Genomic DNA, 24,439 nt, shown 5'->3' on the forward strand with positions numbered 1-24,439 from the left:
TGGTCACTAAGGGGTTAAAACAAGCTCCGCTCACATCTGCGTTGGACATTTAGTTCAGAAGTCCCTGCACAAATCGCGGATGATAGAGAGCGGCGCCACTTCATCCAGCAACATGCCGGGCAGAAGGCCGGATACACCCAGTTCTAGTCCACGGGGACCAGCGGGCGCTACGTTCACGCCCGTTCTGCGCCACGACGACATCATGTCAGTGCTTACCGGAGAGTAATGGCACGAGCCACAGGGTCGTTACTGTGGATCACGGAGAAGACCCTCTTGACAAACTCCTCCACGTTAAGGATCTTCTCCAGGTGCTTCTCGCTCTGTTGGGTCACTTTCAGCACGCAGAGTCGCAGGAAGTTGTTGCTGAAAGAAAAGCATTTCTCCTCAGAGCAGTCCGAGCGGCGTTTACACGTAATGATCGCAATCACTTCCACTCATTTGAAAGATAAACATTCCGTGTAAAAGGGCCTTTACTGCGCCCTCCGGCCGGGATAAACAACGACGGCCGCACCACCAGGGACGCATCATCAGTGCAAGACGCGTCACAAGAGAAGCACTGGCCAATCAGAGCAGCACGCAGTGTCAGACTAACAACGTGCACATCGGGTATTCCGAAAAGCGGCATGGCCATCTTTGGTCGCCCGGGCTCGGAGGGTCGCTTTAAAGGAGTTCCGTGTAGCCGCACATGCAGTGTTAGAGGAGTCTCCAAGACGTCAGCACCAGCTTGGCGGAGGTCGGCGCACCCTCCATGATTACCGCTTTGACGAGGCCGAAGCACCGGGGTCAGCGCTGACCTCACCTTTCTGCAGCTCATCTAAGGAGGTTTTCTGGAACTTAAAAAAATAGTTTAATGGGCTTAAAAATAAAGAAAAATTCAATCCTCTCCTATCCTGATGGCTCCGCCCAGGACGCGGGAACAGCGGCGGGCGGCCACGAGCCGTACACTGCACATGGGACCACTCGCAGGCCTCAGCTGAGGTTATTCTATGGCCACCCGCAGAGCCAACTGTTCAGTTACTATTTATTTTAAGCCCATTTAAAAGTTTTTCTTAAGTCCTGGAAGACCCTTTAAGGCCTCGTGTCCACGGGGAAAATCAGGCCCGCTCCGGATCCTACATGGAGAATCCACAGCAGATCCCTCCTGCCCCGCGGACACGAGGGCTGAAAATAAGAATTACTCACCTCTCCGGGTCTTCCCTTCTTCACGGCCTGATCTTCTCTCCGTCGCAACCGGATCTTCTTTCTTCGGCCCGGCGGATGTGCTTGGCTCGCCGGCCACAGAAAGAAGATCCGGCTGCGAAGAAGGGAAGACCCATACCGTCCGGAGCAGACGAGTTTAATTCAGGCGCGGGTCTCCCGTGGATCCGGACGGCTTCCATAGGCCTCAATAGAAGCCTGCGGGAGACCCGCACTAAAATGGAGCATGTCCATTTATTCCCGCACGCGGATCCGCGCCTGACGGGAAAAATGACATCCGCAAGTATTTAACTACCTGTGGGTGTCTAATGCATCCCTATGGGGCGCGGATCCGCGTGCGGGAGAAACGCTGCGGGTTTAAAGCCCGTGGACATGAGGTCTAAGTGAAGGGGATTGAGCTCCAACAGCAGCCGCTACACAATGACAGGGCTGCGGCGGGTAGACATTGTGGCCCCTCATATCGATAAGCTATCCCAAGTGCTAGAAAACCCCTTTAAGTACATATTGTTAAAGGGAACCTGTCACGTCCCATAAACTAAGTTCTAATGAAGAAGGTTCGGTCCGTGTCGCCAGTAAAGGGTGATTGAGACACCGAGTCATCCCGTAGATAGGAGACCTACGAATACAAGAGGTTACAGCAGCTGGCCAACCTCTCGGCCTAATAGAAGAGATCCGAAGAGGAATATACATATATACACACAGACTTCTGACAAGGAAAGAATACCAGAACAAGATGAGCAGAGAAGTAAATACTTAGAGAGTCACTGATGAAGATGTGAAGGTTTTATGGTCCCTGAATTAAGGCCCGTTTACACGCAAAGATTTCAAACGACTGAAAGATTTTGTGACCTGGACAAAATGGCCACAATGGACAGAATGGCCATTAACGCTTTATCATCTTCATTTGCATGTAAAAGGGCCTCCAGGAGCTGTTTGCAGAGCCCAGCAAGTGATTAATCACAAGTCCAGCTGTGCACACAGCTGCATTGTTGTCTTCGCGACTGGCAGCAGATTACAATGTTATCTGCCGACTCCCGTGGGGATAACAACCCGTGGTCTATTGAGAGATACTTTATCCCTTACTGGTTGAAGGATGGATATTAGGTTCACCTTAAAATCATTGTTCAAGTTAAAACTGCGCGATGCCTGCGTTTACACGAAACTATTATCACTTATTTTCGGTCGTTTGAACGAATTTTGAGTGATAAGCGTTACATGTAAATGGGCCTTTAGTGTTAGGGGGTCACCAGGCCTGTGTGTTAGCTCTGCTACACATTTCTCACCATACCTCTGCAGCGTCACCTATGGGAAGGCAGCATTCCTGCATATTACCCAGGGGATCATGAATGGCCTTATAAGTCTTTGGAAGCTGCGGTGACATCATGTGATGGTAGCCATGACAAGGTCTCCCACCTACAACAGAGAACCATCCGTACTCCCAACTCGTACCGCCCGTCACACATCAATCCTCTTGGGGAATTTAACTCTGTGGTGAAAATGTATACTCCCAAACTCTTCTATGGCTTTGTGATTCCCTCCACAAGGATGACCGCCTGACCCCCATATTCCCGGACCCTCCCCGTCTGTGTTACAGGAACCTCCAAGTCTGAGGAACTCTATAATCAGGAGAGCATTGTCCTCCGACACACAAAAAGGAGCTTATCCCTGTAATGTAAGGAGCGGTAAGACCTGCTGACATGTACGGACCGCAGACAGGATACGGACCCCCAACACACAGCAGGACTATAAGATCCCTGTAATGTAAGGAGCTGTAAGACCTGCTGACATGTACGGACCGCGGACTGGATACATAACCCCAACACACAGCAGGACTATAAGATCCCTGTAATGTAAGGAGCTGTAAGACCTGCTGACATGTACGGACCGCGGACTGGATACATAACCCCAACACACAGCAGGACTATAAGATCCCTGTAATGTAAGGAGCTGTAAGACCTGCTGACATGTATGGACCGCAGACAGGATACATAACCCCAACACACAGCAGGACTATAAGATCCCTGTAATGTAAGGAGCTGTAAGACCTGCTGACATGTACGGACCGCAGACAGGATACGGACCCCCAACACACAGCAGGACTATAAGCCCTCGGGGTACGGTCACATGTTCCCCATCTGATGTTGTGTACCTGATCCGGGGCAGTAAATGTCCTGTCGGGGGGCTTTACATCAGTGAGCCGGACAAAAACTAAGAGTGAGGATGAGGTCTCACCACCACATGATTACAGAGAGACCGACTTACCTGCGGCCGAGCGCTGCTCTAGTCACGGACACAACACAGGAAAGTTATTATACCGAAGGGCAACTTCAGATCACAAAGCCTCAGAAGAACGAGGGAGACAAACTTAGAACAACTTTAATAAGAACTTCTGACCCTTTCAACAGAGGATTCATGCGTGACGGGGAGGCATCATGAGAAAAGGTTCGGTCCGTGTCGCCAGTAGAGGGATGTGTGATTGTTCTCAGTGGGAGAAACCAAGTCACCCTGCAGATAGGGGACCTTTTACTGGATAACAAAATGTAACCTCATGTATGTCTGTAGCCATTAAATATCTACAAGAGGACTCGGCTTACTGAGAAGAATCACACTGGGAGGCAGGAGACCTCTACAGCAGCGATAACACTCTGGCCTGGTGACCCCCTAACACTAATTCAGGGACCATAAAACCTTCACATCTTCATCAGTGACTCTTTAGGTATTTACTTCTCTGCTCATTAATCCCCCTATGCCTTGTCAGAAGTGTATATGTATGTATTCTGAGAGGTTGGAAAGCTCGCTGTAACCTCATGTATGTCTGTAGCCATTAAATATCTACAAGAGGACTCGGCTTACTGAGAAGAATCACACTGGGAGGCAGGAGACCTCTACAGCAGCGATAACCCTCTGGCCTGGTGACCCCCTAACACTAATTCAGGGACCATAAAACCTTCACATCTTCATCAGTGACTCTTTAGGTATTTACTTCTCTGCTCATTAATCCCCCTATGCCTTGTCAGAAGTGTATATGTATGTATTCTGAGAGGTTGGAAAGCTCGCTGTAACCTCATGTATGTTTGTAGCCATTGATAGGTCTCACATCCACAGGATGACTCGGTGTCTCTTACTGAGACCAATCACAAGCACTAAGTTATGGGCTATTAGGATGAGGCCTTCTTTATACTCCCCCGCTCCCTGGATCTAGCAGCGTCCCCAACTGAAGACGGTGCAGCCACTGCAAGTCCAACTCCTCCCATAGTGCCGTGCAGGTGCTCTCCCGTATACCCGTATACTGCGCACCACACTGTGAAAAGAGTGATTCGCAGTGCGGACACCGCTGGATTGCAGGAGCGTATAAAGAATTCCTCCCCCCTCCCCCATCAACTACCCCAACAGCAGCGACACAAGACAACTCCCCTTTAAATCTTCCATTTATATTGGTAGTCACAGTGACAGTTGGCGTCACGATTTGACCTCCATTTGCCCTCACTGCATGCAAGAAGCAGCAGCCTGCTGCCTCTGCGCTGCGTCTCCGATGTCCGTGTGCCCCCCTCTATGACATACAAGAACTAAAGGTTCAGGAAGCTTCTGACACATCCAACTGCCACAGATTGCTCAGCTGGGCACTGCGCCCCTCCTGCTGCTGGCGAGCATTCACAGCCCGCACACGGCCCTGAGGAGAGGCGAGCGGGCGCAGCGCCAGGGGAGGAGTCTCAGCACATCGATTCCACCGACCCAAAGCCCTACGTTTGCAGAAAGTCTAGTTCTGCTTCAGTTCTTGCCCGCGTCTTCCCACCTTCCTCTCGCCCTCGAGATCTCCAGCCGCCTACCCAACTCTGAAGACGTCCGCCAGCTTCAGGAACGCAGAATTTATCAGGATTGGGAACGGATATTTTTGAAAGAGTCTTGGAAAACGGACGACGGCCTCGCACTGCTCCCCGAGCTTCCCGGACCGCAGGCCTGAAAAACAAGGAAGATCTTCAGAGATCGCAGCAACAATGGAGGACGTGCGCCAATATGGAGGACGCCCCGCGGAAGAACAAGCCCTGGGCCGGCTCCACAGCCCTGCAGCTCCCCCCCGGCCCATTAGATTCCGCTCTTGGGGCCGTGAATGACGTCAGAGGGGCGACCACCGACGTGACCGACGCACAGTGCTGCGAGACGAACATAACGGGTGCCAAAATAAGGGCTCTCTCACCCCCTCCATCCTGCTCTCTCCCACACCGCTCCCTCCTCCCCCCTGCCCTCTCGCGCGCGCACCCCTCCTTCCCTCACGCGCGCACCCCTCCTTCCCCCCCTGCCCTCTCGCGCGCGCACCCCTCCTTCCTCCCCCCTCTCGCGCACCCCTCCTTCCTCCCCCCTGCCCCCTCTCGCGCACCCCTCCTTCCTCCCCCCTGCCCTCTCGCGTGCACCCCTCCCCCCACTGCCCTCTCGCGCGCGCGCACCCCTCCTTCCTCCCCCCTGCCCTCTCGCGCGCGCACCCCTCCTTCCTCCCCCCTGCCCTCTCGCGCGCGCGCGCACCCCTCCTTCCTCCCCCCTGCCCTCTCGCGCGCGCGCACTCCTCCTTCCTCCCCCCCTCTCGCGCACGCGCACCCCTCCTTCCTCCCCCCCTGCCCTCTCGTGCACGCACCCCTCCTTCCCCCCTCTCGCGTGCACCCCCCTTCCTCCCCCCAGCCCTCTCGCGCGCGCACCCCTCCTCCCCCCTGCCCTCTCGCGCGCGCGCACCCCTCCTCCTCCTCCCCCCCCTGCCCTCTCGCGCGCGCGCACCCCTCCCCCTCCTCTCGCGCGCACCCCCCCTCCTCCTCCCCCCCTCGCGCGCACCCCCCCTCCTCCCTCCCCCCTGCCCTCTCGCGCGCGCGCACACCCCTCCTCCCTCCCCCGCCCTTTCGCGCGCACCCCTCCTCCCCCCCCCGCGCACCCCTCCTCCCAACCCCCCCGCCCTCTCGCGCGCGCGCCCCTCCCCCCGCCCTCTCGCGCGCGCCCCTCCTCCCCGCCCTCTCGCGCGCACCCCTCTTTCCCCCCCCCCCCCGCCCTCGCGCACCCCTCCCTCCTCCCCCCCGCGCACCCCTCCTCCCCCCCCCGCGCACCCCTCCCTCCTCCCCCCCGCGCACCCCTCCTCCCCCCCCGCCCTCTCGCGCGCGCGCACCCCTCCTTCCCTCACACGCGCACCCCTCCTTCCCCCCCCCTCTCGCGCGCACCCCTCCTTCCTCCCCCCCTGCCCTCTCGCGCACGCACCCCTGCCCCCCCCCCTCGCGCGCGCACCCCTCCTTCCCCCCCCTGCCCTCTCACACCCCTGCCCTGTTGCTTCCCCCTGGCACCTCCCGTGGGGGTCCTCTCTGCGGGCTCCAGTGCATTGCTTCATTAGCTATCAGTCTGTAAGCGTGTTCAGCCGCCCGGACGCAGAGTGCAGACGTACTGTAAAAACTACGGCGCAGCCAATCAGGACAGAGAGCCAGCGGCTGGATTGGTTGTCGTGGGAGATCTGCAGGGCGGGCTTCATGCTTCCCATACCAACCAATCACACTGCAGTTTTCATTTGCTTAGAACCTATCAGAAAGATAGAAGCTCTGATCTGATTGGCTGCTATAAACGGCTCAGGCCCCGCCCTCCGCTACCTTTGTCTAACTCCATGAGGGCCGAGTTGGCGTCCAGCTCCTGTTCTCCATAACCGGCGTCGGCTAGAAACGACCTCGCGCCGCTCCCTCCAGCCGCCATGCTGCTCCGCTACACAGAAATCACGGAAGAGCACGGCTGTACAGAAAGACTAGAAGGCCGCCATGACACTTCCTCCCGCGCATGCGCGAACTGTAACTGTACGTCAGAGCGTGCGTTGTGATTGGTAGAGCTCTGCAGTAGGCGTGTACTCATCTCATGCTGCTCAAGGATTGGATGCTGCTGGAACCAATTAGGATCTAGTTTAAGTTTCGCGGGAGATTGCACTTTGGGTTTCGCGGGAGTTCGGTTTTGGCGCTGTCAGCCGGTCGCGATATTCCCGACTTGTGGCCATGTCTTTGTTCCAGCGTGTCGTGAACAAGCCTCGCTGCAGTCACAATGGTGAGTTAGTAATGCGGGCGGCTGGGACTTGTTGTCCCCCCGGGTGGGTCGTCTGCAGCCCCTCTTCCTTCTGCTGACCTGCATGACGGGTTGGGGGGTTGTTGCCCTTCTGTAGCTCCGTGGTGACCCCAAGTGGGGAGGCTGCCATGTTGGATGGGGCAGCTGGGAAGTGCTGACTGACTCTGGGATCTGGTGTTAGACTTGTGGCGGACGCGCCAGCGAGCTGCGACAAAGGCTGGCCACCCTGAGCTAACTGCGAGGGCGGGGATGCAGACCCTGGGGGGCCGCGGCGGCGGGGATGCAGACCCTGGGGGGCGGCGGGGATGCAGACCCTGGGGGGCGGCGGCGGCGGGGATGCAGACCCTGGGGGGCGGCGGGGATGCAGACCCTGGGGGGCGGCGGGGAGGCAGACCCTGGGGGGCCGCGGCGGCGGGGAGGCAGACCCTGGGGGGCCGCGGCGGCGGGGAGGTAGACCGTGGGGGGCCGCGGCGGTGGAGAGGACCGACCCTGGGGGGCCGCGGCGGCGGGGAGGTAGACCCCCTTTGGGCTGTGGTGGAGAGGACCGACCCTGGGGGGCCGTGGCGGCGGGGAGGTAGACCCCCTTGGGCTGTGGTGGGGATGCAGACCCTGGGGGGCCGCGGCGGCGGGGAGGTAGACCCCCTTGGGCTGTGGTGGGGAGGACCGACCCTGGGGGGCCGTGGCGGCGGGGAGGTAGACCCCCTTGGGCTGCGGTGGGGAGGTAGACCCTGGGGGGCCGCGGCGGCGGGGAGGTAGACCCCCTTGGGCTGCGGTGGGGAGGTAGACCCTGGGGGGCCGCGGCGGCGGGGAGGTAGACCCCCTTGGGCTGCGGTGGGGAGGTAGACCCTGGGGGGCCGCGGCGGCGGGGAGGTAGACCCCCTTGGGCTGCGGTGGGGAGGTAGACCCTGGGGGGCCGCGGCGGTGGGGAGGTAGACCCCCTTGGGCTGTGGTGGGGAGGACCGACCCTGGGGGGCCGTGGCGGTGGGGAGGTAGACCCCCTTGGGCTGTGTTGGGGAGGACTGACCCTGGGGGGCCGCGGCGGTGGGAAGATAGACAGACCCACACACCCCTCCCCCGGCGCCTGGCTTGGATGGTGGAGCGCGAGGAGAAGCTAATTGTTAAAGACCAAATCGTAACCCGCGGTGTTCGCCATAAACGCAGCGTGAATAGCGGCATTTCTAATGTGTGTATTGGTTACCGCGGGGGGCCCGCTGCCCGCAAGTACCTGCACTATGTAGCGGCATGTACCAGTGAGCTGCAGCACCATTACCAGTCAGGAGGAGCTGTGATCTCCTCTATTATACCTGTGATGGGTAGATCCATGTAACCGCGTCACACAGACTCTGAACACACGAGTAGATCCGCCGCGGCCAGAACGGAGATCACATGACCATCCGAGGCGGCCGGAGGTCTTGAGGAAGAACTAACGGGGCGACTCCGGCCGACTACTGGGGGAGAAATCACCACAGCGGCCCTTCAGGCCCCGTTCACACCGCAGGAACTCCCTGGGGCTTATTGTATATGAGGGAGGGGCTACACTGGTGACACGCCCCTCCCCCGGACTACAGAAATATATATATATATATACCCTCACTGCCAGTAACTTCCCTAGATTGGGTGTGTATATATAATCACCGCATCATTTAGTTTGGTCGGCACATCGTACTGCCGGCCGCTCTTCACGGATCTTTTTTTCTGTGGGGCTCGTCGATGTCCGTTTCTCGTGGACGTTCTGAGGAGCGCCGCCCTCTGCCCGCGCCGCCCTCTGCCCGCGCCGCCCTGGCCTCTGGTTTGTTGGAAACTTCTGTTGCATTTCATCTGCGTTTCAGACTTCAAGTAGAACCTCAGGATAACTAATATGAGAGCGATCAATCCAAAGGAGGGGCCAACAGCAACCAATCAGGGCTCTGCTTTCATTCCGCGTGCCCGGGGGGGCGGGGCTCAGTTGGTTTCTTTTGCACCAGTTTTAATGTTTCCCCAAGTTATAAACTGTCAGTCGTTTCTCAGGACCTTCTGTGGTTTTCGTTTTCAATGTATATTTTATAAAATCCTTTAATTCTGTAGCTCACACTGAGCATTAAGCCTAATAGTCTGTCACAGCTCACCTCCTCCCCTCCCTGCACACACAGGATTACACTGAGGAGATACCTATATATAGATAACACAGGATCCACCATTCACAATAGTCACAGCTCACCTCCTCCCCTCCCTGTACAGACAGGATTACACTGAGAGGTGACACCTATATATAGATAACACAGGATCCACCATTCACAATAGTCACAGCTCACCTCCTCCCCTCCCTGTACAGGCAGGATTACACTGAGAGGTGACACCTATATATAGATAACACAGGACTACCATTCACAATAGTCACAGCTCACCTCCTCCCCTCCCTGTACAGAAAGGATTACACTGAGGAGACACCTATACATAAATAACACAGGACTACCAGTCACAGCTCGCCTCCTCCCCTCCCTGCACAGGCAGGATTACACTGAGAGGTGACACCTATATATAGATAACAAAGGATCCACCATTCACAATAGTCACAGCTCACCTCCTCCCCTCCCTGTACAGGCAGGATTACACTGAGAGGTGACACCTATATATAGATAACACAGGACTACCATTCACAATAGTCACAGCTCACCTCCTCCCCTCCCTGTACAGACAGGATTACACTGAGGAGACACCTATACATAAATAACACAGGACTACCAGTCACAGCTCGCCTCCTCCCCTCCCTGCACAGGCAGGATTACACTGAGAGGTGACACCTATATATAGATAACAAAGGATCCACCATTCACAATAGTCACAGCTCACCTCCTCCCCTCCCTGTATAGACAGGATTACACTGAGAGGAGACACCTATATATATATTTATAGGTAATACAGGAGCTGCTGTTCACAGTAGTCACAGCTCACCTCCTCCCCTCCCTGCATAAGTTACAGAGCATGCCCACAATGCTCCGATAGAAATGAATGAGTCAGCCATTGTCTATGGCCTATAAGGCCGCTCTAAGTCACATCTCTAAATGCTGTTCACTCTCTCAGACAAGATGGCTGCCCCAGACAAGTGGAGGAAAACTAAATGTAGCTACTGTCCCTTTAAAGGGAACCCGAATGACAATGTAGACGGAGCTCCGCACCCACTTCCACTGGTCCCTTTAGGCGCTCGCAGCTAGGGTTCGTCTGAGTTGTGGAGACGGGTAAATATAAGAAATCCCTCCGGACTTCTGGCAACCTGCTGAGAAGCGTCACCTGGTTAATCCCCCGCTCCTCCGTCACGTCACCTGGGTAGTTGTAGGCTGACATGGCGGCTCGGACTCTGCGCAGACACATGGCGGTTGCACCTTCTGTCCGCAGCATCCATGTGAACCCTCCCCCCTCAGTCATACGGGGCAGTCTTTCCCTGTGGTCCTGCTTGCGGAGGTATAAGCAGTCATATCTGTGTGAGCGCCCCCTGTGGTGAGGGTTGGTATTACAGCTTCCTGTGGTTTCTCCCATCCAGGGTCCTATGGATTCCCCCTGCGGAGTCTGCTGCGGAGCTTCCAGTGCTGCCGAGAGGACGAGCATACGTCGTACGGCGAGGTTGGGATGCCGGTGCCCCCCTTCGGATGCGCCTTCAGTTCAGGTACGGCGGTTCACTCTTCACACTGTTTTTGAATTTTCTTTGCAGTTTGTTGTCTGTCTTAAAGGGGAAGTGTGTGCGGCGCCGTCGGACATCTTATGGCCAGAAGTGCAAATAAGGCAGATGGAACAATCCCTCCGCAGCGCCATCTACTGGATGGCAGCCTTCCTGCAAGTCAATGCCGGTCCGTACAGCAAAGAGTGGGGATAGAAAACTAAACCAGACCCCATGCGGACCGCTGTTTGGGGGGGGGGGGGGGGGGTGTTTGCCCCTCAGAGGAGCATGGAGGCCTTATAAGTCTCCTCAATCTCCTTGGTGCCTCCCCAAGGAGTGACGTTACCCCTCCCGACTTATGGCGACGGGCCTGATATTAATGAGGTTTACTACATGTGACTATAAGATGGGCAGAGACTTCAGAGATGGACTCCGCCCACTGTCCAAAGCGAACGAGGCATTACGCAGGCGAAGCGTGAGGGTCCGCTCGTTATCGGGGCTCCGCAGGGAATGGAACGGTCCAAGTGAAACCACTTTATCTGGGAACGAGCGGATGTCTGCGCCGGCCTCCAGCGCCTCCTCTTGCCAGTCTGCGCCGGCCTCCTCTTGCCAGTCTGCGCCGGCCTCCTCTTGCCAGTCTGCGCCGGCCTCCTCTTGCCAGTCTGCGCCGGCCTCCTCTTGCCAGTCTGCGCCAGCTCCCAGCGCCTTGTCTTGGCTAAACTGCTTGGTTTTTAGTTCCAGGGATGGCTCATGTTCTCGCTGTGGCCAACGAGGAGGGCATTGTTAGACTGTACGATACGGAGTACCCAGACGGGCAGCGGAAGGTGGTGAAAGGTAAGATGGCGCCTACCGAGGGTCCCGCCACATCTGTAACCCCTGGAAATGCCTGTCAAGATTCAAATGTATTGGGGGGGGGGGGGGCTGCCTACTGAGACCCCAACCATATCCAGGGGTACATGGGACCCTCCTAATCTGTCCAGACGCCTCTGGTTGGCGGGGGAGGAGTGTAGCCCTTGGCATGACTCCACATGAAGTGTTCGGGGTGGGGAGAGGGCGTTCTTGCTCTTAAATAGATGGATTGAGCGTTTTTGGTGTTCTCCCCCAGACTGGCAGGCGCACACGAACGCGGTCTTTGACCTTGCCTGGGTCCCCGGGGAGCACAAGCTGGTGAGTACATGAGCTCTGAGGAGAATCCGGAACCTTCTAGGTCGCAGACTCGCTCAGGAGGGTCAGACTCCGCTTGTCGTTGGCAGGTTACGGCCTCCGGAGACCAGACGGCCAAGCTGTTTGACGTGACGGCCGGGGAGCAGCTCGGGGAGTGCCGAGGCCACCAGTGCAGCCTGAAGTCCGTCTCCTTCTCCAAGTTTCAGAAAGGTAGGTAAATCTTCGGCCTTGGTCTCCGGAGGTTCTTGTGGCGGAGCGGTCAGACCGCCCCACGTGTAACTCCTCTTCTCTCTCTCACCAGCCGTGTTTAGCACTGGTGGCCGCGATGGTAACATAATGGTCTGGGATACTCGCTGCAACAAGAAAGGTACGTTGACCCTCCATAACAGTATTGGGGGCTCCATGTTTGCGCTCTACGTTTAGCGGTCTGTCAGACGGACACCAGAGGAGCGCCTTGGTCTCCGTCTGGCTTGGTCTCTGGGTGCTGCTAGGTGTTGCCCATGAACAGTCCTCTGGTCGCCCTGTCGCACACGGATGGTTGAACTGTGGCGTGTGGGGCCACCAGTACGTCTGGCTGGCGGTTGTGCAGGGACGTCTGCCGGTGACATGCTGATTTGTTGGAAGAGTTAACCGACTGGGGCGAATGAACACCCTTTGGGGCGAGGGGTCGGAGTAGTTCATGGTGACGGGAGGGAGCCTGTGTGTCGAGGCGAGCCGGGCCACCTACCCCACCGGACGCCTGCACAGCGGGATATGTTGCAGCTGTTAGACACGAGATTAAAAAAATCGCGCTGAAGCAAAGCGCCGTTCACCCGAAAGCCCTGCTGTTAACCCTGTAATGTCCAGAGCACTCGGCTGTGTTGGGCCTCCCTCCAGCCCGATGTGTCCGCAGGTATCCGGACTGTAAGTGGCTGGGCAGGTTTAATTGTGATGCCCGCTCTCTCTTTTTAGATGGCTTCTACAGACAAGTCAACCAGATCACCGGTGCGCACAACGCCCCCGACAAACGGACGCCCCTGAAAATACGGAAGCGAAAGCCGGCAGCTAAAGGCCTTGCTCCATCCGTGGTAAGAAGCAAACTAATGGTTGTCCGGAGGCTCCGAGCTGCAGGCGGCGTGCAGCCAGGCCGGAGTAAGAGCTAACACTAGAATAATCCTTACTAGCGCCAACATATTCCACAGCGCAGTACAAATCGCATAACCTAGTGTTACTTACAGACCACAGGACCTTGTTCACAAGAGCTTGCAGTCGGAGGATATAACAGGGGGACGACGACACGAGCTTACAGTCGGAGGATATGGGGGGGGACACAAGCTTACAGTTGGAGAATATAAGGGGGGGACACGAACTTAGTCGGGTGGAGGAGAGGGCCAAATTCTGAGGAACCCCAACAAGGCAGAGAATTAGAGCCAGCAAGTAATCCACTGAGTGGTCCGAAGGGTCGGAGGACCAAGAAGTGCCGTATCCTCAGTACCAATACATGGGGTGGAAAATTGTACCACACTGAACACCGCAGAGATCCAGGAGGGTCAGTAGAGCGCCGGCGCCATGCGATCTGGCCGTCTGTAGAACGTACAGCGCGAAAACCAGACTGCAAGGGGTCAATGAGAGCGTTAACTGAAAGCTTATTAGACAGCAGACCAGACGAGGCACAGATTAGAGGCGGGGCGGCAGCACAAGTCAAGAGACAGGCTCTTTAGTAATGGGGAGATGGAGGAGGGAAAGGTACCAGAAAAGACAGCCGGGGGGAGAGGGAATCGGGTCACTAATGCCGGTTGTAGGGTCAGAAGAAGAGAGGAGCCTGGAGAGGGTAAGAACTAACCAGAGGGGGGCCGCAGGAGAGAAGGGAGACCACCAAGAGGGGGGCCGCAGGAGAGAAGGGAGACCACCAAGAGGGGGGCCACAGGAGAGAAGGGGGGCCACCAAGAGGGGGGCCGCAGGAGAGAAGGGAGGCCACCAAGAGGGGGGCCGCAGGAGAGAAGGGAGGCCACCAAGAGGGGGGCCGCAGGAGAGAAGGGAGGCCACCAAGAGGGGGGCCGCAGGAGAGAAGGGAGGCCACCAAGAGGGGGGGGGCCGCAGGAGAGAAGGGAGGCCACCAAGAGGGGGGGGGCCGCAGGAGAGAAGGGAGACCACCAAGAGGGGGGGGCCGCAGGAGAGAAGGGAGACCACCAAGAGGGGGGGGCCGCAGGAGAGAAGGGAGGCCACCAAGAGGGGGGCCGCAGGAGAGAAGGGAGGCCACCAAGAGGGGGGCCGCAGGAGAGAAGGGAGGCCACCAAGAGGGGGGCCGCAGGAGAGAAGGGAGGCCACCAAGAGGGGGGCCGCAGGAGAGAAGGGAGGCCACCAAGAGGGGGGCCGCAGGAGAGAAGGGAGGCCACCAAGAGGGGCGCCGCAGGAGAGAAGGGAGACCACCAAGAGGGGGGGGGGCCGCAGGAGAGAAGGGAGACCACCAAGAGGGGGGGGCCGCAGGAGAGAAGGGAGACCACCAAGAGGGGGGGGGCCGCAGGAGAGAAGGGAGACCACCAAGAGGGGGGGGGCCGCAGGAGAGAAGGGAGACCACCAAGAGGGGGGCCGCAGGAGAGAAGGGAGGCCACCAAGAGGGGGGCCGCAGGAGAGAAGGGAGGCCACCAAGAGGGGGGGGGGCGCAGGAGAGAAGGGAGGCCACCAAGAGGGGGGGGGCCGCAGGAGAGAAGGGAGGCCACCAAGAGGGGGGGGGCCGCAGGAGAGAAGGGAGGCCACCAAGAGGGGGGGGCCGCAGGAGAGAAGGGAGGCCACCAAGAGGGGGGCCCCCGCAGGAGGGAAGGGAGGCCACCAAGAGGGGGGCCCCCGCAGGAGGGAAGGGAGGCCACCAAGAGGGGGGCCCCCGCAGGAGGGAAGGGAGGCCACCAAGAGGGGGGCCCCCGCAGGAGGGAAGGGAGGCCACCAAGAGGGGGGCCCCCGCAGGAGGGAAGGGAGGCCACCAAGAGGGGGGGCCCGCAGGAGGGAAGGGAGGCCGCCCGCAGGAGGGAAGGGAGGCCACCAAGAGGGGGGGCCCGCAGGAGAGAAGGGAGGCCACCAAGAGGGGGGGCCCGCAGGAGAGAAGGGAGGCCACCAAGAGGGGGGGCCCGCAGGACAGAAGGGAGGCCACCAGGGGGGGGGGGGGCGCAGGAGAGAAGGGAGACCACCAGGGGGGGGGGGGCGCAGGAGAGAAGGGAGGGCGCAGGAGAGAAGGGAGACCACCAAGAGGGGGAGGGCGCAGGAGAGAAGGGAGACCACCAAGAGGGGGAGGGCGCAGGAGAGAAGGGAGACCACCAAGAGGGGGGGGGCGCAGGAGAGAAGGGAGACCACCAAGAGGGGGCGCAGGAGCTGTTGCAGGTGGGTGCCGCTGTAATAAACAGCATTCTATAGAGGGGTCAACCTGTGATCCCCCTCTATACACACCCCGACCGCGCGGGATGTAGCTGTCCTGTGTCGTTAAGGGGTTAAGTACCAGGAAACGTGAACAAAATGGCGCTCTTGTATTGCGGCACACTGTCAGACCGTGCAAACGCGGAGCCTTCAGGTGCGCCGGATCCATCGGTGGCCGCTGTCCGGCTTTACACCATCTATTAGTCGGCGGAGTTTACAACTAAAAGGGCACCAAGAATTTGCCACAAATTGGTGAGATTCGGGTCTGAAAGCTTCGTGCGGCACACAGTGGGGAACGTCTTCTGCTGCTTCATCCTCGGATTCTTGGGGTCCCCAGGGGGGTCTTCCTCACTTCTGCGCTTTGTGTATTTGCGTCTTCTGTTGATGTGGAAGCGGTTTGTGTATCCGGTGGGGCTGAGCTGCTGAGCTGACGCTTCTTTCTGTATGTTGGACCTGAACGCTCTGCTTTACTGTTAGCGCTGCGGAATATTCTGGTGCCCTGTAATGAATCCACCTCCATGGTGGTAAGATATTGTCGCGGCCCCCGGGGCCGACGCTGGACAGGGTGGCTGCGTGTGGTCTCACGTGTCTCCTTTGCCCCCAGGACTCCCAGCAGAGCGTCACCGTGGTGGTCTTCCAGGACGAGCACACCGTGGTGTCGGCGGGTGCGGTTGATGGGTAAGTCACCCGGTCACTGACGCGACAAACCTCTTAGTTCAGTACTTTGGCGCTACGTCTTGTGCCTCTCTTCACACTTCTGGCGTTCCTTGCTTCAGTGTTATCAAGATGTGGGACTTGAGGAAGAATTACACGGCGTACCGGCAGGACCCTGCCCCCGCAAGATGTCTGCTGTACCCTGGGAGCAGCGCACGGAAGCTCGGTAGGTGGTGGGATTGGCCGGCGGTCTCTGGAGCGGTGCTTGGTCTGGGCGCCCCATAATCTGTGCTTCCAGTTGTACATAGAGGGGGGCTGACGGGTTAATAGGACTGCCCACCAGGAGGCGCCAATCTACGGAGAGGGTTCATCTGTGGACATCACCTCCGTGGGCGCCAGATCTCACCGCGCCGACTTTCTGACACGCAGCCACGCCCCCTCCGGACCACACCCACTTTTTACAACTTATGGGGAGGGAAACGCAAAGATTTTCAACTTTATTACAGAAACCGCAGTGGGAGCTTCTGTGAAGTTCACTCCTTTCTCCTGGTTTAGGTTATTCCAGCTTGGTTTTAGATTCGTCCGGCAGCCGCTTGTTCGCCAGCTGCACCGATGACAACATCTACCTGTTCGACGTGGCCGGACTGAAGAGCGATCCTGGTGAGTGCCATGGCTGTGGGGAGGGGGCGCCGCGGGAGGGTCCTCCAGCTGCAGCGCTCGTTGGTTAGCGGGCTGATATGTAATAAGGACATGCATGATAATACGGACGAAAGCCCCCCGCGGCTGCAGGTTTAACGAGTTCCTGCCTATCCCATTGCCCTCCAGACTGGCTCTGCAGGACCCGGTGTTGGCCGTCTGAGAGCTCACGGCTGTGCCGGTGGTGGCCGTTGGTCTTGGCTTACGTGGACCATCGGTTCGTGCTAGCACCAGCGGCTGACTGCTGCGGACCCCCGGAGTGGCGGCACTGGATCTTCCTGCAGCTACTTTTCATTACGTCGACCCTCAGAATCCCCTTTCAGTAGTTTATAACCCTCATTGCATTCCCCGTAGTGGACAGCAGGGGGCGGCATCGTCTTTGGGTCTGCGCCACGTATGTGTGCCGCTGCGAGGGTGATCACATTGCAGGAATTCCTCCGTGCGTCCTGGTTCCCGGAGTAGTTTTAGCTGCTGTCCGCCCTCCCAGAGGACCTTCCGCGGCTCCAGAGTACATTTCACGTGCCGAGCTGAAGGCTTCCACGCAAAGCGCCTAATATACAGAGGTGCGCAGCTCTCCGTGCCCTGAGCGCCGCCAGCTGATGCACAATAGGCGCCAATCCCATCTGACATAAACCGCTGCTAGCGTAAATGATGCTTGTTGGTCTGTGGCAGCCACGCCCCCTCAAGACAAGCCACACCCCTTTAAAATGGCAAACTAATCCAGGAAGCAAAAAGTCACACTTTTTTGTTTGTGAAATCCCCACTTGCTCAAAACTGTTCAACTTTGATGTCAGGAAGTTGAGTGAAAGGTTTTCTGAGCGTCCCGGCGGGTCTGATGGGCCGTAACCGTTTCACGGGTGCTGAGGGGCGTGGCTTCTGCTGACCGCTCCCCCACTTTCTCTCCACCAGTTTCGGTGTTCGGCGGTCACCACAACTCCACCTTCTACATAAAGTCCAGCCTCAGTCCCGACGGGCAGTTTCTCCTCAGCGGCTCGAGTGACCACAGCGCTTACATCTGGCAGGTAAGTCTCCGCAGGGCATCAGACGTGCAGGTAGATACCCCTCTGATGGAGCCACAGGTGATGGGGGGAGGGGGGGTATAGCGTCCGGCACACCAGCGTTTGGACGGACTTGGCAGAGGCGCCCACAGAGCACTTGTAGACGTTAAGGGTTAACTATGGGCGCGAGTGTATGCGGTGCTGGCCAAGGTCACAGGGTTCCTCATCGCCTCCCGCCATGTCAGGAATGAGAGGATTGTGTGGCGCTATTCCTTGGCTGTGGCTGCAGTCGGCAGAACCTGTAAATGAGGCCACCCTGCTGTAGAAGTGCCTTCTGGCCGTGTAAGGCAGGCGACATCACTGTGAATGGCGCGCTCGCCCTAAAGGAGTTCTACCAGAATTACCAGTCTTCAGAATGACTGCGGGGTTCCGGCACCCCCTGCAGGACGGCATGGAGCGCTGGCCGCGCAGGGACACCGTTCACCTTCAGTGGGACTGCAGATAGTGCAGCAGCGCGCACTCAGGGGTTGGTCACCCCGCTGGGCCAGCGCTGCATTCACAGCCATGTCACCTGCAGGCGGAGCCCTTATTTACACGTCCATCGTGTAGGCATGCCGCTGACCCCCCACCACCACCAGGGTGTAGGCATCCCGCTGCCGCGCCCCCCCCCCCCCCCCACCACCACCACCAGGGCGAAGGCATCCTGCTGACCCCCCACCACCAGGGTGAAGGCATCCTGCTGCCGCGCCCCCCCCCCCCCCCCCCCCCCCCCCCAGGGTGTAGCCTTGGCATATCCACGTGTCCGGTAACCTGCATCCTCTTCTCTCAGGTGTCGGACCCCCATGCCGCTCCGGTAATGCTCCAAGGACACAGTCAGGAGGTCACCTCTGTCACCTGGTCCCCCACCGACTTCTCCAAGGTTTGTTGTGTGTTCGTATAGAAGGGTCCGAAGCCCCCCGGGCTGATAAGGATGCAGACCTTTGGCTTATTGGCTGGACGTCTCGGACTTTAGACCGATCGTTAGCAGGATCGACGCGGTTCTCGTGTGGACTGGATAGTTCAGTCTGTCCTCTATTCCGTAGGTCGTCACCTGCTCAGACGACAACACCATAAAAGTCTGGAGACTGAAGAGGCGAAGCAGCAGCTGCAGTCAAGAGGAAAGCGTGAACCACGTGGGTTGGACTTGTGAAAAGATGATTGACCTTCCCTCTCCAGGTGAGTGTGCAGCTTCTAGTACAGCGCCCCCTGCTGGGGATATTCTTAGGCTGGGTTCACACTGGGCAGATTCTGGGCGGAAATTTCGCGGTTTGGCAGCAGCGAAAAACTGCGAGATTTCTGCCGGGAATGCGCTGCTTCAGAACTCGAGGCACTTAGCTGCGGATTTTGAAGCGGCTTGGCCCCTGCTTTTCCGTTGCGGCCTGCGCTCCCAGAGAGGAAAGCGCCGCCGCAGCGGAGGAGGAAAAAAAGGAACATGCAGCCAGCAAATCCGCAGAAATCTGAGAAATGTCATCCACTTGGCTGGTGAATCCGGGATTAGCGTCCGCAGGCGGATCCGCCCAGTGTGAACCCAGCCGTAATGTTTACCCTGGATTACTGCAGCACTGATTTGGTTTCTAGTAGCGCCTCTCTATGGCATAGTGTGGTACTACACGCCCCTCCATCTGCATGGGGTGCGCTGTCTTCTCTGCAGTCCTCATATAGTGACCCCCGCGGCTCTATACGCACGGACGCCCTCGCTCTTATCGGCTTCCTTTTGTTACGTTTTGGGTGACATTTTTGGGCTTAGACCCCTTCGTCCGTCCGGCGTGATGTTCTGCGGGTACAATGGTCGTCCGGTGTACGAGGTCGGGAGGCCGTTGCTACTACCGTGTTTCCCCGAAAGTAAGACAGTGTCTTACTTTCTTTTTATCCCCAAAAGCCAGACTATGTCTTACTTTCGGGGTATGTCTTATAATAAAAAAAATCATTACTCACCTCCCCCGGCGTTCTGTCGCGCTCCGGCAGGATGTTGCTCGCTCCTCGTCCCCGGCGCAGCATTGCTTTCTGAATGCGGGGGCTTGAAATCCCCGCTTCCAGAAAGCTAATACACACGCCGGCAGCCAGTTACAGAATGGCTGTGATTGGCTGAAGGCGCACGTGGCTTCAGCCAATCACACCCATTCAATGCTGTCATGGCTGCCGGCGTGTGTATTAGCTTTCTGGAGGCAGGGATTTCAAGCCCCCGCATTCAGAAAGCAATGCTGCGCCGGGGACGAGGAGCGAGCGACAGCCTGCCGGAGCGCGACAGAACGCCGGGGGAGGTGAGTAATGATTTTTTTTTTCTACGGTATGTCTTACTTTCGGGGTACGGCTTACATTGGCCGACCCCCCCCTGACACCCCCGATACGTCTTACAATCGGGGGTGTCTTACTATCGGGGAAACACGGTAGCATGCATATACCGGAGCGTCGCAGACTACTGAGGTGAACTTGCCGCTCGTGGAGGGTTCACTTATTTTCCTCTAGCAGTGTGCGTCCCACTGGCCTTCCTGCCACATGCTCAGCGCTTGGAGAACCTCAGACTGTCCTATAAAGGTAGTGAAGGGTGCTGGAACTCATTTTACCTTTTTTTGTTTCCCCTCGCAGCTGCCGTTCTCCGCACCCCTGCAAAATCCCCCAAGGTCCGAAGCCCCCGATTCATGTCGTCGCCAACTCCTGCCACCTGTGCATTAAGTTACACTGCGGACCTTCCGATGTCGTCGGGCACACCAACGTCCCCTTTCTTGCCAATGTCCAACCTGCAGACCCCCAAGAGGCAGGAAGCGGAGACCTCCACAACGTCCCCCAGACAGTCTGTTACCAAGGTGACCATTAAAAGCTGGGTCACTCGGACACCGAGGTCCCTTACGCCGGCCCCCAAAACTCCATCACCTCGGAAGGCATTTACTCCCATCGAACAGTACCCCGTGGCTTCCACTTCCAGGATGCCGCCAACTTATGAGACGAGGGCGAAAAGACGCCTGGAGACGAATGGCGGGAGTGCGGAGCACGAATGTCTCTCTCATTGTAACTGTGTGACGGAGCTGGAACCGGAGCCGAAGAGGACCAAGCTGGAGCCCTGCCGTGTAGAGCGTGAGGACCCCGCCGGCCGCTGTGGAGGGCGCAGCACGGACTGCACACAGAGCGCGGCTCCGAAACGTGAACCGCAGGACAAAGAAAACAGCAAACTGGAGAAGAACTGGCTGTCCGCACTGGGGAGCAAGCGGAAGTGTGAGAAGGCAAGCAGCAGCCCCCCGCCGAGTAGTGGAAGTGCTAAGAAGACCCCTGCAAGAAGCCCCGCAACCTCCCCCATATCTGTAAGTGTCCTCCGCTGGACCCCACCAATCTGATATTGATAACGTAAGCTGCCTTTACACCGAGCGACTGTCATAAGTGCCCGACGGCGTCCCACGGATACATGGTGCTGGCGGGGATCATTCCGGCCCCCCGCCTCCATCGAAGGCTCCTGGTAGTCGCTTGGTTCTAAGCTAAGCACCTCCACCAGGTGAACGCTCTCTCGCTCCGTGTCCTGTCGGCGACCGCGTGTCCGTGGGACGGTTATTGCCCGGATCCGCTGGTTTCCATGAGGGCTCAGGTGATAATCGCACGGTGTAAAGCTACACTTATCTTCCATGTTGTAGTGCTGGCAACGTCTGGGTGGAGGGTCCCTGGTCGGGAGAGGAGGGGTCCGGAGGAGGGGTTATTCTGTACAACCCATAGACTTCAGTGTCGTACAGAAATGTTGGTCCTTGGTTTGGAGGCCTCGCCCTCAGCAGCGCCCAAATCTGCATCATTGGTGTTGTAATGAGGAAACCTTCAATGTGAGACGGACTGTGGCATGTCAGTGTGACGGGGGGCTCCTGGCAGATGGAAGACCCCGTAAAGCCTCTAGTGGTTCCTTCAGGTAGCCATTACTTCCAGTTGCGCCTGCCGCTGAGGTGCGGAGCGCCGGTCTTTCTGCGCTGAAGCTGTGGGCCTCTAGACCATATGAAACAACTGGCTGGTCTTCTCACCCTCGTCTTCCTCAGCCTGTGGCGGCCACACTTTGCAGGAGCGCTCTGACGCCGGCCGTCATTGGGTGCCGTTTCCTTAGCGCTCGTCTCCCAGATTAGATGGCGGTGCTGACAGGGAGGGGTCTGCGATTCATGCTGCTTGCGCCACATTCTGTCCGCTTGGGGTATATATTCTGGTGGCTGTGTATATTTGGCGCACGCGGTGTATATGGCGCTCCTGTAGTATATAACGCTCTCCTTTCTCTTTGCTTTCTTCAGGCATCTGGCTGCACAAAGAAGATTTCCGTGTACTTTCATAAGAAGCCTACGGCATAACGGCGTTGCTCCTGCATTCACGTATATGAGACTGGTCACTATTGGATCGTCTGTCCTCCATGATCTTCCAGGGTCGGCCCCAGTGTGACAAGTAGAGATTCGGACGTGTTCTGCATAGCAGCCCTGGAAAACTCATTGGTCGCCAACCTGTTGCTATCCAGCTCTTGGCAAACTAACTCCCGGCATGAGAAATCTGTGGCTGTGAGGCATGCTGGGAGTTGTAGTTCCCCAATGTAAGTGGCAGTATGCTAGAATCGTCCAAAGCCGGCCCTAGATCGAGCACACGCACACGCTAATGAAGTCTTGTCTGAAGTCTGGCGCTGATGGCAACTTTGCCCTTTCAGTCCAGCTTAACTGGTTGTACTTTTTAATACTTTTGGGGGGGGGGGGGGGGTGTTCTTAAATTTCAGGACTTTTTGCCTGTTTTTATCCGGTTTTCGCCCGGTCTGTACAGTTCTGAGTGCTATTTATTTGTTTTGCGGGACCGTTTTGTTCACGAGGTCCCGATAACTGTTACCCTTATGTAAATACACAGATGTATAAACAGTCGCCTGGCCGGAGGATTTGCTTCACTCTTAAAGCTTTCATCTAAAGGCGCTTTTACACGCAAACGACTGACAGATTTAGCGCTCTATTTGCATAAAGTGTTAATGGATATTATTTGTCACAGAAGGGGAAATATGTTTTTTATTTCCCCTTCTGTGCCGTATCTATAGCAGTATAGGGACTCCCTACAAGCAAGGAACGTTGCCGAGGTTAGTGGGCTCATGTATCTTGGCCAAAATCCATTATCTATCCTTCACATGCAGTGTGGCCTTAAGACTCCAGGGGGAGCCCAGGCTGGCTCACTTCTTGAGGTGCAAGGCAACCCGCCCAACTATTATGGTGTTCTCAATAGGTTGCTGGTCTGCACGGTGCACTACATGTATCAGAAGGTCTGCCACTCTGTATGGGAGTATGCACCAAGCAGCCCCCCCCCTCTATATTAAGAGGCGATGTGAGTGGCTGTCTCATCGGTGTCCCTCACAGGTGTAATTGGCTCCCTTATTTGGTAGTTTGCCACCTGCATGGTGAGAGGATGCAGCTATCTGCCCTCCTTACTCAGTAAGTATATGGCCGTGTTCTATGATTGTGATCATCTTCATTTGCATGTAAAAGGACCTGAAGGAGTTATTTCCAAAGCCTAGAATGTGTTTAAACATACTCCCAGCTGTGCAAACGGCTGCCGGCGCACTCCAGGGTTCTCCCCCGCGCGGCTGCCGGCGCCCTCCAGGGTTCTCCCCCGCGCGGCTGCCGGCGCCCTCCAGGGTTCTCCCCCGCGCGGCTGCCGGCGCCCTCCAGGGTTCTCCCCCGCGCGGCTGCCGGCGCCCTCCAGGGTTCTCCCCCGCGCGGCTGCCGGCGCCCTCCAGGGTTCTCCCCCGCGCGGCTGCCGGCGCCCTCCAGGGTTCTCCCCCGCGCGGCTGCCGGCGCCCTCCAGGGTTCTCCCCCGCGCGGCTGCCGGCGCCCTCCAGGGTTCTCCCCCGCGCGGCTGCCGGCGCCCTCCAGGGTTCTCCCCCGCGCGGCTGCCGGCGCCCTCCAGGGTTCTCCCCCGCGCGGCTGCCGGCGCCCTCCAGGGTTCTCCCCCGCGCGGCTGCCGGCGCCCTCCAGGGTTCTCCCCCGCGCGGCTGCCGGCGCCCTCCAGGGTTCTCCCCCGCGCGGCTGCCGGCGCCCTCCAGGGTTCTCCCCCGCGCGGCTGCCGGCGCCCTCCAGGGTTCTCCCCCGCGCGGCTGCCGGCGCCCTCCAGGGTTCTCCCCCGCGCGGCTGCCGGCGCCCTCCAGGGTTCTCCCCCGCGCGGCTGCCGGCGCCCTCCCGGGTTCTCCCCCGCGCGGCTGCCGGCGCCCTCCCGGGTTCTCCCCCGCGCGGCTGCCGGCGCCCTCCCGGGTTCTCCCCCGCGCGGCTGCCGGCGCCCTCCCGGGTTCTCCCCCGCGCGGCTGCCGGCGCCCTCCCGGGTTCTCCCCCGCGCGGCTGCCGGCGCCCTCCCGGGTTCTCCCCCGCGCGGCTGCCGGCGCCCTCCCGGGTTCTCCCCCGCGCGGCTGCCGGCGCCCTCCCGGGTTCTCCCCCGCGCGGCTGCCGGCGCCCTCCCGGGTTCTCCCCCGCGCGGCTGCCGGCGCCCTCCCGGGTTCTCCCCCGCGCGGCTGCCGGCGCCCTCCCGGGTTCTCCCCCGCGCGGCTGCCGGCGCCCTCCCGGGTTCTCCCCCGCGCGGCTGCCGGCGCCCTCCCGGGTTCTCCCCCGCGCGGCTGCCGGCGCCCTCCCGGGTTCTC

At 58.5% G+C, this 24,439-nt stretch overlaps 2 protein-coding genes across 3 annotated transcripts in view; one reads left to right on the forward strand and one right to left on the reverse strand.

Annotated features, from left to right (window-relative positions):
- INTS7 (integrator complex subunit 7) overlaps positions 1-6,989 on the reverse strand; it is a 56,012-nt gene extending 49,023 nt beyond the window's left edge. For both annotated transcript variants that reach the window (XM_066595039.1, XM_066595040.1), the window contains exons 1-3: positions 6,810-6,989; positions 5,025-5,154; positions 217-363 (exon numbers count right to left, since the gene is read on the reverse strand). In XM_066595039.1, the coding sequence (XP_066451136.1) occupies positions 217-363; positions 5,025-5,154; positions 6,810-6,909 (377 nt within the window). In that variant the 5' untranslated portion in view covers positions 6,910-6,989. The remainder of the gene's footprint in view (positions 1-216; positions 364-5,024; positions 5,155-6,809) is intronic.
- Positions 6,990-7,115: 126 nt separating this feature from the next.
- DTL (denticleless E3 ubiquitin protein ligase homolog) lies at positions 7,116-22,678 on the forward strand. The gene is made up of 15 exons (XM_066595041.1): positions 7,116-7,248; positions 10,784-10,906; positions 11,633-11,731; positions 12,003-12,064; positions 12,151-12,271; positions 12,363-12,428; positions 13,013-13,128; positions 16,050-16,123; positions 16,222-16,325; positions 16,655-16,759; positions 17,705-17,817; positions 18,623-18,712; positions 18,876-19,008; positions 20,419-21,128; positions 22,083-22,678. Exons 1-15 carry the CDS (start codon positions 7,200-7,202, stop codon positions 22,137-22,139), a joined length of 2,022 nt encoding a protein of 673 aa, XP_066451138.1. The 5' UTR covers positions 7,116-7,199; the 3' UTR covers positions 22,140-22,678.
- The last annotated feature ends 1,761 nt before the right edge of the window (positions 22,679-24,439 follow it).

Source organism: Eleutherodactylus coqui, chromosome 3, assembly GCF_035609145.1.
Source record: "Eleutherodactylus coqui strain aEleCoq1 chromosome 3, aEleCoq1.hap1, whole genome shotgun sequence".
NCBI lineage: Eukaryota > Metazoa > Chordata > Amphibia > Anura > Eleutherodactylidae > Eleutherodactylus > Eleutherodactylus coqui.

What these genes read in the sequence shown, in the direction of transcription:
- DTL (XM_066595041.1), top strand. Translation starts at nt 7,200, where the DNA reads ATGTCTTTGTTCCAGCGTGTCGTGAACAAGCCTCGCTGCAGTCACAAT. An exon ending in ACAGCGCTTACATCTGGCAG is followed by an intron (nt 17,818 to 18,622) that starts GTAAGTCTCCGC and finishes CTCTTCTCTCAG; the next exon opens with GTGTCGGACCCCCATGCCGC. An exon ending in CCGCAACCTCCCCCATATCT is followed by an intron (nt 21,129 to 22,082) that starts GTAAGTGTCCTC and finishes TGCTTTCTTCAG; the next exon opens with GCATCTGGCTGCACAAAGAA.